The following is a 13,969-nucleotide window of genomic DNA, read 5'->3' as shown; positions in this document are numbered from 1 at the left end:
AGGAGATTGCTAATTACCTGTAGGTGAGGCCAGGCAGCTTCTAGAGTTGGTTCATCTTCCTCTGGATCAAATTCTGCCCCCGTTGGATTAGAAGATGGTGGTAATGTTCGAAACATGTTAACTGCAAACTAAAATCACATGTATCTTTAAGAACTCTGAAACAATGGAATTATTTAAAGATGCTTACTGAGATAAGGATTCTTTATAAAACAAGTATTTTAATTAATACCACAAAAGTTTATCATTTAAAAACTGGTACAGTATTTAACTCAACTAATGTTTAACAAAAATGATTAGCTAGTCAATTAAAACTTTCTTCTCTGTAGATTATAGCGCACAGAACATTTTCAAGTCATGTTTCAAGTCTAAACATGCAGAGAGAACCCTGTTACTACAGATATATTTGGGAGCTAATGATGTTAGAGAACGTTTTACAGAGAAAGTGTTTACAAAGAACTATAGAATTGGAAGCCAGAACAATGGAGATTAAATAAAATGTTCACTCATATATGCCCTGTTCCAAGAAAATGTCCCCAAATGTTATGACAGAAAGCTACCATATTATGATTTTAAAAATTGTTTACATATCTATAAATTCAAATATCCATTTATCACAATTCATTACATTCTGTCACCTTCCTGTTTACTATCAATCACTGGCAAATATTCTAAAAAAATATTCTTGCCCTGAACATTCACTCCAAAATTAGTGTGTGGTCCCAAGCCACTTCCCTTATTTTCAAAAGATTAGAAAGACATGAGATTCTGAATTGGTCTTGCCTATTCTAGCCTAAAATTTAACCTCCTCCCCCAGCTAGATTAATAAGAATCTTAACTCAAACTCATTGTACAATTGTATGCAAGGGGAGGGGGGGGGGAATAGAGGATTGGAAAGTGGATCAAAAGAGGATTGCCTCCACTGGTTATTGTTCCTTTATAAAGCAGGGGCCCCTTGTTGAACAGCCAATTCCAGCACTTGAAAGAAGCAACAGTATTAACCAATGTGGTCTTCCAATGGACTACCATTGGCCAGTGGCCACTGTGGCCTCCCCAGGAGTGAAACTCAACCCATCCCATCCTACCCTGCAATATGGGCTAATAGTAAATGGCGAACCCTCCCTCCCTTTCTGTTTCAGGTAGAAGGAGAGCTCACTAACTGGAAATAGTTCTGGAGCCTAGACTGTCCCCGTAGCAACTACTTCCATAGTCCAGCACACCATCTAAATTATGCCCTCACAAACCATATTGTGTAAAAATATTGAGGCCGGTTGCAAGTGAACTCTGTAGAAAGGTAAGAAAAATTATACTAATTAAGTCTATCTTAATTACCAATAATGGAGAAAAGGCAGAAGTCACTTAAACTATTGAATAAATATTTCTGTTCTGTATCTGGGGCGAAAAGATGATGTAGTTATAGCATATTATGATAACACTCCTTCCATTCTAACTAGTATCTCAGGAGAGGTTAAACAGAAGTTACTAAAGTTAGACATTTTTAAATCAGCAGGTCCAGATAACAAGCATCCAATAGTTTTAAAAGAGCGGGCTGAGGAGATCACTGGACAGTTAATGTTGATTTTCAGCGAATCCTGGAACCTGTCTGGTCTTCCAAAAGACTGGAAGAAAGCTAATGTTGTGCCAATATTAAAAAAGGGTAAATGGGATGACCTGGAAATTACAGGCCTGTCAGTCTCACACTGATCCAGAGCAAGATAATGAAGTGGCTAATAAGAGACTTTATTAATAAAGAATTAAAGGAGGATAATATAATTAACGACAATCAATGTGGGTTTATGGAAAATAGAGCCTGTCAAACTAACTTGATATGGGTTTGTTTTTTTATGAGATTACAAGTTTGGTTGATAAAGATAATAGTGTTGATGTAACATACTTGGCACTTCTATAAGGCATTTGACTAGGTACCACACGACATATTGATTAAAGAGATAAAATTAACATGGCACATATTAAATGGATTAAAAAATGGCTGATAGCTCTCAAAATGTAATTGTAAATAATCATCAAAATGGTGTCTCTTTAGTGGGGTCCCACAGGGATCAGTTCTTGACCCTAGACTATTTAACATTTTTATTAGTGACCTGGAAGAAAACAAAATCATCACTGATAAAGTTTGCAGATGACAAAAATTGAGGGAGTGTTAAACAAAGAAGGGGACAGGTCACTGATACAGCGTGATCTGGATCACTTGATAAGCTGGGTGCAAGCAAACAATATGCATTTTAATAAGGCTAAATGTAAATGAATACATCTAGAAATAAAGAACGTAGGCCATACTTACAGGATGGGGGACTCGATTGTGTGAAGCAGTGACTCTGAAAAAGATTTAGGGGTCATGGTGGATAATCAGCTGAACATGAACTCCCAGTGTGATGATGTGACCAAGAGGGCTAATGAAATCCTTGGATGCATAAACAGGGGAACCTCAAGTAGAAATAGAGAGGTTTATTTTACCTCCATATTTGACACTAGTGTGACCACTTCTGGAACACTGTGTCCAGTTCTGAAGGATGTTGATAAATTGGAGAAGGTTCAGAGAAAAGCCACAAGAATGATAAAAGAATTACAAAACCTGCCTTATTGTGACAGACTCAAGGAGCTCAATCTATCTACCTTAACAAAGATAAGGTTAAGGAGTGACTTGATAATAGTCTATAATTACCTACACCTGGGGAACAAATATTTAATAACGGGCTTTTCAATCTAGCAAAGAAAGGTATAACAGCTGGATGATCCAACAGCTAGAAGTTGAAGCTAGACAAATTCAAACTGGAAATCAGGCGTACATTTTTAACAGTGAGTATTTAACCATTTGAACAACTTACTAAGGGTTGTGGTGGATTCTCCATAACTGTCAATTTTTAAATCAAGATTGGCTGTTTTTCTAAAAAAGATATGGGCTAGCAATTATTTTGGGGGAAGTTCTATTGGCAGTGTTATACAGAAGGTCAGATTAGAGTATCACAATGGTCCCTTTTGGCTTTGGAACCTATCAATCTATGAACTTTGGCATAGGAGAAACCTGCACTCCATTCCAAATCCAAAATTCCTTTTCTAAGTGCAGAAGTATTACCTTATAATACTGCTGTTGGGGTTCAACTGCCACCAACTGCTCATTAAGATTTGGGATCTAGGACTAGACTAGAAGAGTCGTCAGCTTTCCTCTAAATGCTTCCATAAAGACCTTCTCCTTTCCAGATTAAGGCCAAGATGGAGTGAGAAGAAGAAAACTGCCAAGGGTGGTGGAGGGGAGGGGAATAATTAAAAGAAACTGATTTCCCACAGGAAAAAATTCCTTCCAAAAGGCTCTCTTGCAAAGAGCAGAAGAGGAAACATCTGCTTTCTTGGAAATGGACTGTAGAATATATATTTGGTTCAGCAAACATGCCAGCAGGAGAAGCTTTCAATACCAGTTAACCAGAAACTGCCTCCATTCCACAAATATCTACAAGTAATGTCGTCTGTTCAAAGTACTGCACCCAATGCAAGACAACAACGTCCCAGTTCCTTCACAGACACACAGCAAGTAAGTGTATAATACACATAAGCTTAGTTTTTCCTTACAAGCTCAAGTTTGAAGTTAGTCACTTGGTTATATTTAAAGCAGCTATTCAAACATAAAATTTACTTCATTCTCTTCAATATCAAGCCTACAGAATCAATTCTTTGTGCAAGTGTCTATTCTTTTCAAATTCTATATTCATCACTAATCACAGATAACATCCACACAGACATTCTATTTCTTTCTTCCTCAAATTTAATTATATTTTTAACAGTACCATAAAAAAAATTGGTTTGTAATCCTCACTTCTTTACAATGCAGATTTTTTTATTACATTAAAAATGTTTTATATGTTTTTTTACATCCAAAATACAAGTCCTATATAGACTGGAAGACAGATGACTACTGAGTTACTGCAAATGTAATATCACATAAGAAAGTGAAAGGATAGAAAGGGATTTTTATTTAAGCTATTTAAAACTTTTTGTTTATGTTAATACTTGTTTAACTTAACCGATTAACAATTTGGATAAAAAAAAGCCTTTGTTAAAGAGTCAACATCCTTATTCCTTCATTTAAGGAGACAAAGCTCAAAATAAACAGAAATGGTCCTTCACTAAAATCAGGGAAGACTATACTTGAAATTCCTGGAATCTCTAACATTAAAAAACCAATAGGGAAAAACTTTGAAAAACTTCCCTCTTTATACAAAAAATTAAGCTTTCCTTTCTTTTTTTAAAATCCTTCAGAGATCACCTAGGTGATGGTGTTGTATCCGAAGTTGATGACTTTTCTTGGGTGGAGGTTCAGGCATATAAGGTACTCTACTCGCCTAAGACGTATCTCGCCGTTTAGACGGCTATTTATACCCATTCTAGCTAGGCATCCAGTGTCTGTGTTCTGGCTGTAATAGTGGACATAGCCCTAGCAGCTCAAACAGCAGATGCGAGAACGCCCACCCACACAGTGTAGGTTCCCCCTCACTCCATATATTGGAGATTACAGTTATAAAGTCATATATATTCATACGTATTCAAGTACATGATACCAGCAGCAGGTAAACTCTTTTAGCGCCTAATAAAGACATTTAGCTGTAAAGCAACTAATCTAATTTCTATATACCGTATATACTCAATCATAAGCCGGTTCGTTTATAAGCCGGCCCCCCCAAGATGGATGAGTAAAAATGGAACATTTTTATGACCTGTCCATAAGCCGACCCTATAATTCAGGGGTCAGCAAACTTTGGCTCCCGGGCCATGAGGATAAGCCGCTGGTGGGCTGAGATGGTTTGTTTACCTCGAGTGTCCGCAGGCACGGAGGTAAACCTAAGTAAACAAAGTGTCCTGGGGCGCTAGCTGCTTACCCTGACGTGCCGGGACAGCAACCAGTGGGGACATTTTTTTGGGGGGGGGAGAAACTGGGGGTCAGGGGAGTAACCCCTGTGACCACCCCCCACATGACCTCACCCCTAGCCCAGGACCCCCACACTCTCCCCATCCCATCCCTTCCCACCTTATCTGGGGAGGATATCTCTGGCCTGGCTGGAGCTGGGCAGCGCGGCCGCAGCCTGCTCCGGCGGGCGGGGCCGAGCGGCGCGGCTGCAACCTGCCAGCCCCGGAGCTGCAGCTGCTTTGGAGGCTGGGGGGAGAGCAGCGTGGCCAGAAGCGGAGAGACTCATTCACCTCATACAAGTACCATAATGCAATCTCTTTGTTGTGAAATTGCAATTTACAAATGTAGGGTTTTTTTAATTACATAATTGCACTCAAAAACAATGTAAAACTTTAGAGCCTACAAGTCCACTCAATCCTACTACTTATTCAGCCAATCAAATTTGTTTATATTTACGAGAGATAATGCTGCCCGCTTCTTATTTACAACATCATCTGAAAGTGAGAACAGGAGTTCGCATGGCACTGTTATAGCCGGCATTGCAAGACATTTACGTGACAGATATGCTCAACATTTGTATGCCCCTTCATGCTTCGGCCACCATCCCAGAGGACATGTTTCCATGCCGATGACGCTTGTTAAAAAAATAACGAGTTAATTAAATTTTGACTGAACTCCTTGAGGAAGAACAGTATGTCTCTTGCTCTGTTTTACCTGCATTCTGCCACGTATTTCGTATTATAGCAGTCTCAGATGATGACCCAGCACACGTTGTTCATGTTAAGAACACTTTCACTGCAGGATCTGACAAAACGCAAGGAAGGTACCAATGTGAGATTTCTAAAGATAGCTACAGCACTTGACCAATGTTTAAGAATCTGAAGTGCCTTCCAAAATCTGAGAGGGGTGAGGTGTGAAGCATGCTTTCTGAGTCTTAAAAGATACACTCTGATGTGGAAACTACAGAACCCGAACCATCAAAAAAGAAAATTAACCTTCTGCTGGTGGCATCTGACTCAGATGATGAAAGTGAACATGCGTCGGTCTGCGCTGCTTTGGATCGTTATCAAGCAGAACCCATCATCACCATGGATGCATGTCCTCTGGAATGGTGGTTGGAGATGAAGTGACATATGAATCTTTAAGAACATAAGAACGGCCGTACTGGGTCAGACCAAAGGTCCATCTAGCCCAATATCCTGTCTACCGACAGTGGCCAATGCCAGGTGCCCCAGAGGGAGTGGACCTAACAGGGTAATGATCAAGTGATCTCTCTCCTGCCATCCATCTCCATCCTCTGACAAACAAAGGCTAGGGACACCATTCCTTACCCATCCTGGCTAATAATCATTAATGGACTTAACCACCATGAATGTATCCAGTTCTCTTTTAAACGCTGTTATAGTCCTAGCCTTCACAACCTCCTCAGGTAAGGAGTTCCACAAGTTGACTGTGCGCTGCGTGAAGAACTTCTTCCTTGTATTTGTTTTAAACCTGCTGCCTATTAATTTCATTTGGTGACCCCTAGTTCTTGTATTATGGGAATAAGTAAATAACTTTTCCTTATCCACTTTCTTCACATCACTCATGATTTTATATACCTCTATCATATCCCCCCCTTAGTCTCCTCTTTTCCAAGCTGAAGAGTCCTAGCCTCTTCTTGTGCCAGTATATCTTTTTTGAGATGAGGAGACCACATCTGTACGCAGTATTCGAGATGTGGGCGTACCATCAATTTATATAAGGGCAATAATATATTCTCAGTCTTATTCTCTATCCCCTTTTTAATGATTTCTAACATCCTGTTTGATTTTTTGACCGCCTCTGCACACTGTGTGGATATCTTCAGAGAACTATCCACGTAACTCCAAGATCTTTTTCCTGACTTCTTGTACCTAAATTAGCCCCCACCATATTGTATGTATAGTTGGGGTTATTTTTTCCAATGTGCATTACTTTACATTTATCCACATTAAATTTTATTTGCCATTTTGTTGCCCAATCACTTAGTTTTGTGAGATCTTTTTGAAGTTCGTCACAGTCTGCTTTGGTCTTAACTATGTTAGCGCATCTGGTACGTAAATATCTTGCAACGCTGGCTACAACAGTGCCATGCAAACATCTGTTCTCACTTTCAGGTGACATTGTAAACAAGAAGCGGGCAGCATTATCTCCTGCAAATGTAAACAAACTTGTTTGTCTGAGTGACTGGCTGAACAAGAAGAAGGACTGAGTGGACTCGTAGGATCTAAAGTTTTACATTGTTTTATTTTTGAATGCAATTATTTTTTGTACGTAATTCCATATTTGTAAGTTCGACTTTCATGATAAAGAGATTGCATTACTGTACTTGTATGAGGTGAACTGAAAAATACTATTTCTTTTGTTTTTTACAGCACAAATATTTGTAATAAAAATAAATATAAAGTAAGCACTATATGCTTTGTATTCTGTGTTGTAATTGAAATCAATATATTTGAAAATGTAAAAAAACCATCCAAAAATATTTAAACAAAATTTATTCTATTATTGTTTAACAGAGAAATTAGTCGTGCGATTAATCGTGATTAATTTTTTTAATCGCTTGACAGCTCTAGAATTAACCCTTTGTAACCTTGAAATGTTTCACTTTTTTTTAAAATACTGTGTTTGAATCCTTGAAAAATCAGTATAGGTGCCTTTGATCATGACCTATAATTTACTTATATTGTGCTATAGGTATGCCTGGTGATTTAGGCATACAAGATGATAGGTTCCTGCCTTGAAGCTCTTTCATCTAACTGTCAGACAAAGGAAGGGGGAAGGAGATATATGCAACACAAAATATCCCAAACTAAAAACCCTCCAAAAAACAAAAATAAAAAAACCCCAAACAACTGTTCCCTCTTTCTATCCTCATTTACTTTCCTCCAGGCAAATATGCAAAGACAATATAAAGCATCTGTGAACTGGTTCCTGCACATCCTAAGAATGACCATACTGGGTCAGAGCAAAGGTATCTCATCCATCTTCACAAAATAAGAGCATACCTGAACCTTTACCAAATGCCTGAAAAAACAGATGGACCTTGTAGCATGACTGGAAAGTTAACATAATTGTGTTATTTCAGACAAGAGGGCCTCAGAATGCCCTGACAGCAACTCCCTCTCTTCTATAGCTGGGGAGCACCTGCTCAAGTGCTCTCACTGATTGCAGTTGTGGTAGTGTTGTATAGGAAGCAAGGTGATGTCTCAAACCAGCAGATCCCAGGCTATTTAGGATTTTACAGGTTAAACCCAACATTTTTAATTCACCTGGAAGCTACTTCCACACCATCAAACAAACCAGATCACAGAGCACAGGTGTTGTGTTCCCAATAAGACACTCTTCATTCTGCATCAGCTTCAGCTCCAAAAGAAACTTAATATGTAGTCCCACATAGTGTGCATTATAAAAAAGTCTAATCACAAAGCGACAAAAGCATGAATTACAGCAGTAATCTGAAAGAAAAGGTGGTACGTACCCCTCTGGGCACATGTAGATGGAAAAAAAAAAAAAAAATCAACCCAGCCAGCTGCTACTTGGTCATCTTTATGCAGCTATTGGTCCAATCAGACCCATAAATTATGAACTCTAGTCACAAATGGCAGCCACACTCCCTCAATCATGGGTGAGATACAAATCTCCAACAGATTTGATTGCCTAATCCAGCTCACCATCACTACTTTGGTTTATTCTGATCTGAATCTCAGCCAGCTTGCTTTCATCTATGCCTCAGTCTTCACCAGATACTGAGTCAGGTGTTCAATCACTCCTGCTGGGATTAGTGGAGATGGAAATAAAACTGAGTGCTATCAACATACTGAAGCACAGTAACCTATATGTCTTCACTAAACCCCCCCTAACAGCCTATATAGACATTTAATATGCATAGTAATAAGACTGAACCCTGCAGAAGCCCACATGCTTTGGAGTATGGCCTTGAAATTTAACAGGGTTCAGTCACCTTTTTGTCATGGATATGCCTTTTGCTATCCCTATGAAAATCCATCAAGATTTAGCCAAATTATAAGACTTTGAAAAAACTCTGCTCAGCTGCCAACTTCTAACAAGTTTCCCCTAAATTTTTCAAAAATTCCATCCATATTGAGAGTACTTCATGGGTCAGAAACCTTTCCCTGCAATTACTGCTCTTGGCTACTATGGGCTGGGGTGCCAGGCACCAGAACTGAAAGCAGGAAGACTGTCTCTTTTCTTTTGTGCTCTCAATGCTGCTTCTCTGCTGGCACCCATACAGCATGGAGGAAAAAGCAACCAGACCGGCAGGGGGTGTTGGTGGGGAGGGGGATTACTGCAACAAGGAGACTGGGACAGGGATCCAGGGGGTCTTTAATTACACGATCACATACAATTTTTTCCATAAGATGCCTGCCTTGGTCAGTGCACAGTATGGATGGTGATCATTGAATGAGTACTTGTGTATATTGTGTATAACTTGTGTTATTCTCATTGCACCATGCCTCATCCATTTCATGCTATTCAAACACTACTCTGAATCTATAGTCACTGTGAAGCCTAGAATATCTGTTGAGTCAATGTGAAGCGATAGAAGCAGCTAAAAGCATGGTTGAGAGCTCTTTTTGTTCAGAATGTCACCAGGTTCAGTCATCAATGGGATCTGGTGTCTTTTACTGTTAAATGTTTATGTTCTCAGCTATTTTTGGCTTTTTTACGTAAGACTATGAATTTCCCCTGTGCAACAGCATGGGCTTTCTGTTAGTACAGAATTAAGTTTCTCATGAGCTTAGTATGTGATTATGTAATTAAAGATTGCTTCATAATGCATACACACCAAGGGACTGAACTGAAGTTGCAAGAAGCCTTAATTCTGGCATTTCTTAATTTCAAGTGTTTGATTTTGCAATCTTTATGTTCTTTTAAATAGTTTGTGTGTGTGCAATATGTAGGTTGAGAACACAAGACTGAAGAAATTAAAGTGTTCCAAAGCAAATTTGTTTTGTGAAATTCCAACATGCTTCAACTTCTGCATGACCGTTTCCAAGTTAATGAATAACTAGAGGCGGAACCAAGTATTTCCAACAACACTGGCAATATGATTTAGAAAGCTGTCAGTTTAAAAAAAAAAAAAAAAAAGACAACTGATTTCAGAGATTTTTTCACGAACGCTAAAATATTGAAAGCTTCAAAAAAGATCAGCGAAGCTTTACTAAAAGAAATTAATACAGGCAAAGAATTAACTCTGAACTACAAAAAGAGCTTTCAAAATATTTCCGGTTGTTAAATCACTTACCATATGCACTACTTCAGGGTAAATGGGCTCTGTGATCACATTGCGATTATGTGTGATGTACTCTACCATTTCACTTAAAGCAGCTCGCTTTACTTCCTTCCACTTAAGGTCACTCAGTGGATCAGAAACGAAGTCAAAAAGAACACAACATTGTCGCAACTTCTGAATAAAAAGCTTTTCTTGCTCAGCAGGAGGAACATCTGAAAAATGAAAATATTTGGTTATGAACATGCCTACAAACTACGTTATTATAAAAGATTTTGTACTCCTCCCACTTTCTCTTTTTTTAAGAGACTTTGTAATAGTGTTGAAGAATACCAGCAAGCATTCTAAATCTTAAACTACCTGCAAAACACAGAGATTATGAAAATTCTTAATATCACTGGAGTCTTGTGCTCCAGTAACATTCTATGATACAGGAAGCATGAATGGCAATGCCACTGGGGTTTTGCTTGCATTTGTCGTAATTGTTGACTGAGCAGAAAAAAAAACATACATACTTGATTAAATATTTTTACCACGCACAAAATTCCAGAGCTCATCTTAGTCTTACCATAATTTTTACACTAAGAGTCATCTACTCCACAGATTTAACATGCTTGATGCATCTTTAGTTTGTGCACTTGACTAAACTTTTGCAGTTTAGTTTGGACATTCAGAAAAACTTCCTAACTGTCAGAGTAGTTAAGCACTGGAATAAATTGCCTAGGGAGGTTGTGGAATCTCCCTCATTGGAGATTTTTAAGAGCAGGTTAGACAAACACCTGTCAGGGATGGTCTAGAGATGATGCTTAGTCCTGCCTTGAGTGCAAGGGACTGGACTAGAAGATCTCAAGGTCCCTTCCAGTCCTACACTTCTATGATTCTATGAAATATTTTACATTTTTGAAGTTTTAAACTCATGAGGTGGTGTTCCTTTTAGTTTGAAAGGAATAGATTTTACACTTAACACTCCTACCTCAGGTGTCCCTTTTGTGTGGCAAGTACTACATCCTTAGATATCGTATATATATTCATCATATTTAAACAAAAACTATATTAGTGATGCATGAATTTTCTAAATAAAAATTCACCTTATGAAGGACATAAGACATTAGAGAAATGGGGTCTGAAGCTGTATAGCTCAGGATTTTCATTGAGTGGACAGAAAAAACCCCAATTACACAGTTTGAATAGTCAGAAGCTCTGCTTTGTATGTGTAGACACACATTACCAATCATTATAGTTTGACAAAATCCTGGTCCTTGACTAGGTAATGCAAATAATAATCTCTCAATTCCCAACTCCTGTGATTTACAGCACGTGCCTTGTTACATACTTTAAAACGTGCAGGAATGAAATCAATAATGCAGACACTGAAAGTGACAATATTAAGCATTAGAGTTCACATATAATACATTACATTGATAACTATATAGTCTGCGCTTTTTTTTTTCCGCCCCAACTGACAGCACCTTCCAATATACTGAACTTCCATCAGTCAAGAAAACTCAAATGCTTTGGTCAGTTTATACTCCTCCATCAGGGTTTGCAGTTTGAAGGCAATGGGATTAGTGTTCCTAAATACATTTGGTGCTTTTGAAAATCCCATCCTAAGGTGCCTAAATATGGGTTTAGGAGCCTAAATTTAGGCTCCGATTTTCGAAAATATTGGCCTGTGAGCACAAAAAACAATACATATTAACTTCATTAGTGTACTGAAAGTCTAAACTTTTCATGGTTAACACTAAAGCTCTTCCCCTCCCCCCCCCCCGAAGAGAGAAAGATTTTATACTCCCAATTTTGAAACAAAAATACAATTTTAGCCCCCTGATGCCACAAACACTTCTGCACATGCTTAGTTTTAAGTATGAATAATCTCACTGAAGTCATTGGTACAATTCAAGTGAGTAAAGTTACATACTGCTTATGCACTTGCAGGATCATGGCTTTAACTTTCAATACACATTTCCAGCCCCATCAATAACAGTATTGTAAAATTCAAATAAAACACCCCACAAGTAGCAGCATTTTAAAAGATGGTGTTTATAATTTAGTCCATTCTAGAATTTTAATCTAAAGTTGCAATAGCACAAATTTGCCAATTAGTTTTATAAAGTTTCAACTTGGTTTAAATCAGTAATTTTTCTAAAAAAAGATAAAGTGATTTAAACTGATGATGTAAATTGGTCCATACTTCTCAACACACTCTAGGAATGACACACTAATGATATTGATGGCAAACAAAACAATCTTATGTGAAGCAGTCATCAAGGAAAGATGATGCCTCACTTGTTTAAACTCTATTATACTTTTTTCTATATTTGCTGAGGCTCAGAGTCCCAACTATACAGACATATTTTGAGGATTTCTACATATTGCTACGTATTCTCCGTTACCCATTAGTTTGGTCAAATTGATACCTGTTAGGCTGTATTGTATGAACATAAAATTATCCTTTGTATTTCTTTAGATCGGTGATCTCCAAACTTTTTACATTCTGCCCCCCATTACCCATAATGTAATCTGTCTGAGCCCCCATCCCAAGACCCGGGACCTCAGCAGGGAGTGGAGCCACAGCTAGGGCTTGCAGCCAGGAGCAGGAGCCAGAGCCATGGCCAGGGCCTCAGCTGGGAGCAGAGCTGAGGCCAGAGCAGAGCTGGGTGGCAGTCTCTACCCACCCCCTATGGGGGCTGGCCTGGGGCCATCGCCAGAAGCCGAGCCATGGCCGGGGCTGGGAGCCGCACTGGAAGTGGGACCAGGAGCTGGGCCATGGTTGGTGGCCAAGGCCTGGGCAAGCAGCCGGGAGCAGGGCTGGGGCCGGAAGTGGGAGCCATGGCCAACCACAAAGCCGGGGCCTCTGCTGGGGCCAGAGCCGGAGCAGAGCTGGGGACAAAGCAGGGCTGGGTGGTGCTTCGTCCCCCACCCCTTCGGAGGCTGGCCCAGGCCCTGTCCCCCGAATGTTCCTTCCCACCCACCTAAAGGGGCACCCCCCACAGTTTGGGGACCACTGCTTTAAATTCTATTATTATTTATATTGATATTGCAACTAAGGGACTAAGGCATGGATCTGGGCGTCATAGTGCTAGACATTGTAGAACACATAGCAAACAGCCACTGCCCTGAACAATTTGCAATCTAAGTGCAAGACAAGAAACAATAGGTGGATACAGAGGTTGTACATGGTTACAGTGAGATAATACGCTTTAGACTTGAAAAAGAATCGCTATACCAAACTCATTTAGATACTAGCATCAAAAAGAGGTACAGCAGGTTAACAGAATAGGATAAGACTGCCTCTGCAAGCACTTCAATAGCTTGCTTTCAAGTCTACTAATTAACTAAATTTCTCCCCTTTTCCCACAGAAGTACTATAAAATGCTAGGACTTTTTATCACAAGCAGTAAGAGTCCCTGTGCTAATATGATCATAGTTTGTTTCAGATTTTGCTACCAATTATACATGTATGTACAACAAATACAAACTTAATAATCTGAGTATTTGACAGCATTTGCGTAATCTGGTTTGATATTTAACACGCTAGGATATTCTCCTTGTAAGTGATTGACAAATCCATCTCGGGATAGCAACAATACTGCTATTTGGAAACAAAGTATAAAATATATTTCAAATACATATTTTGTATTAAATGGCAAGCAATCATAATATCTTTAAACTTTGTATAGAGTAACTCCAAATACTTGTTCCAAAATAACCGTAAGCAACAACAGCCTTAAACAGGAGCACATCAAAGTAAACAGCATACAATAAGAAGCAAAACTCAA

The 13,969-nt window shown here is 39.0% G+C and overlaps 1 protein-coding gene across 3 annotated transcripts in view; it reads right to left on the bottom strand.

The window, feature by feature from the left end:
• PPP2R5C (protein phosphatase 2 regulatory subunit B'gamma) overlaps nt 1-13,969 on the bottom strand; it is a 179,711-nt gene that overhangs the window by 76,659 nt on the left and 89,083 nt on the right. For all 3 annotated transcript variants that reach the window (XM_024201468.2, XM_024201470.3, XM_024201469.2), the window contains 2 exons: nt 10,206-10,405; nt 18-128 (listed from right to left, as the gene is read on the bottom strand). In XM_024201468.2, the coding sequence (XP_024057236.1) occupies nt 18-128; nt 10,206-10,405 (311 nt within the window). The remainder of the gene's footprint in view (nt 1-17; nt 129-10,205; nt 10,406-13,969) is intronic.

This window comes from Terrapene carolina, unplaced genomic scaffold, assembly GCF_002925995.2.
Source record: "Terrapene carolina triunguis isolate 2854851 unplaced genomic scaffold, T_m_triunguis-2.0 Scaffold96, whole genome shotgun sequence".
Taxonomy (NCBI): domain Eukaryota; kingdom Metazoa; phylum Chordata; order Testudines; family Emydidae; genus Terrapene; species Terrapene triunguis.
Note: the sequence above shows the minus strand (reverse complement) of the source record. Positions and strands in the feature narration are given on the sequence as shown.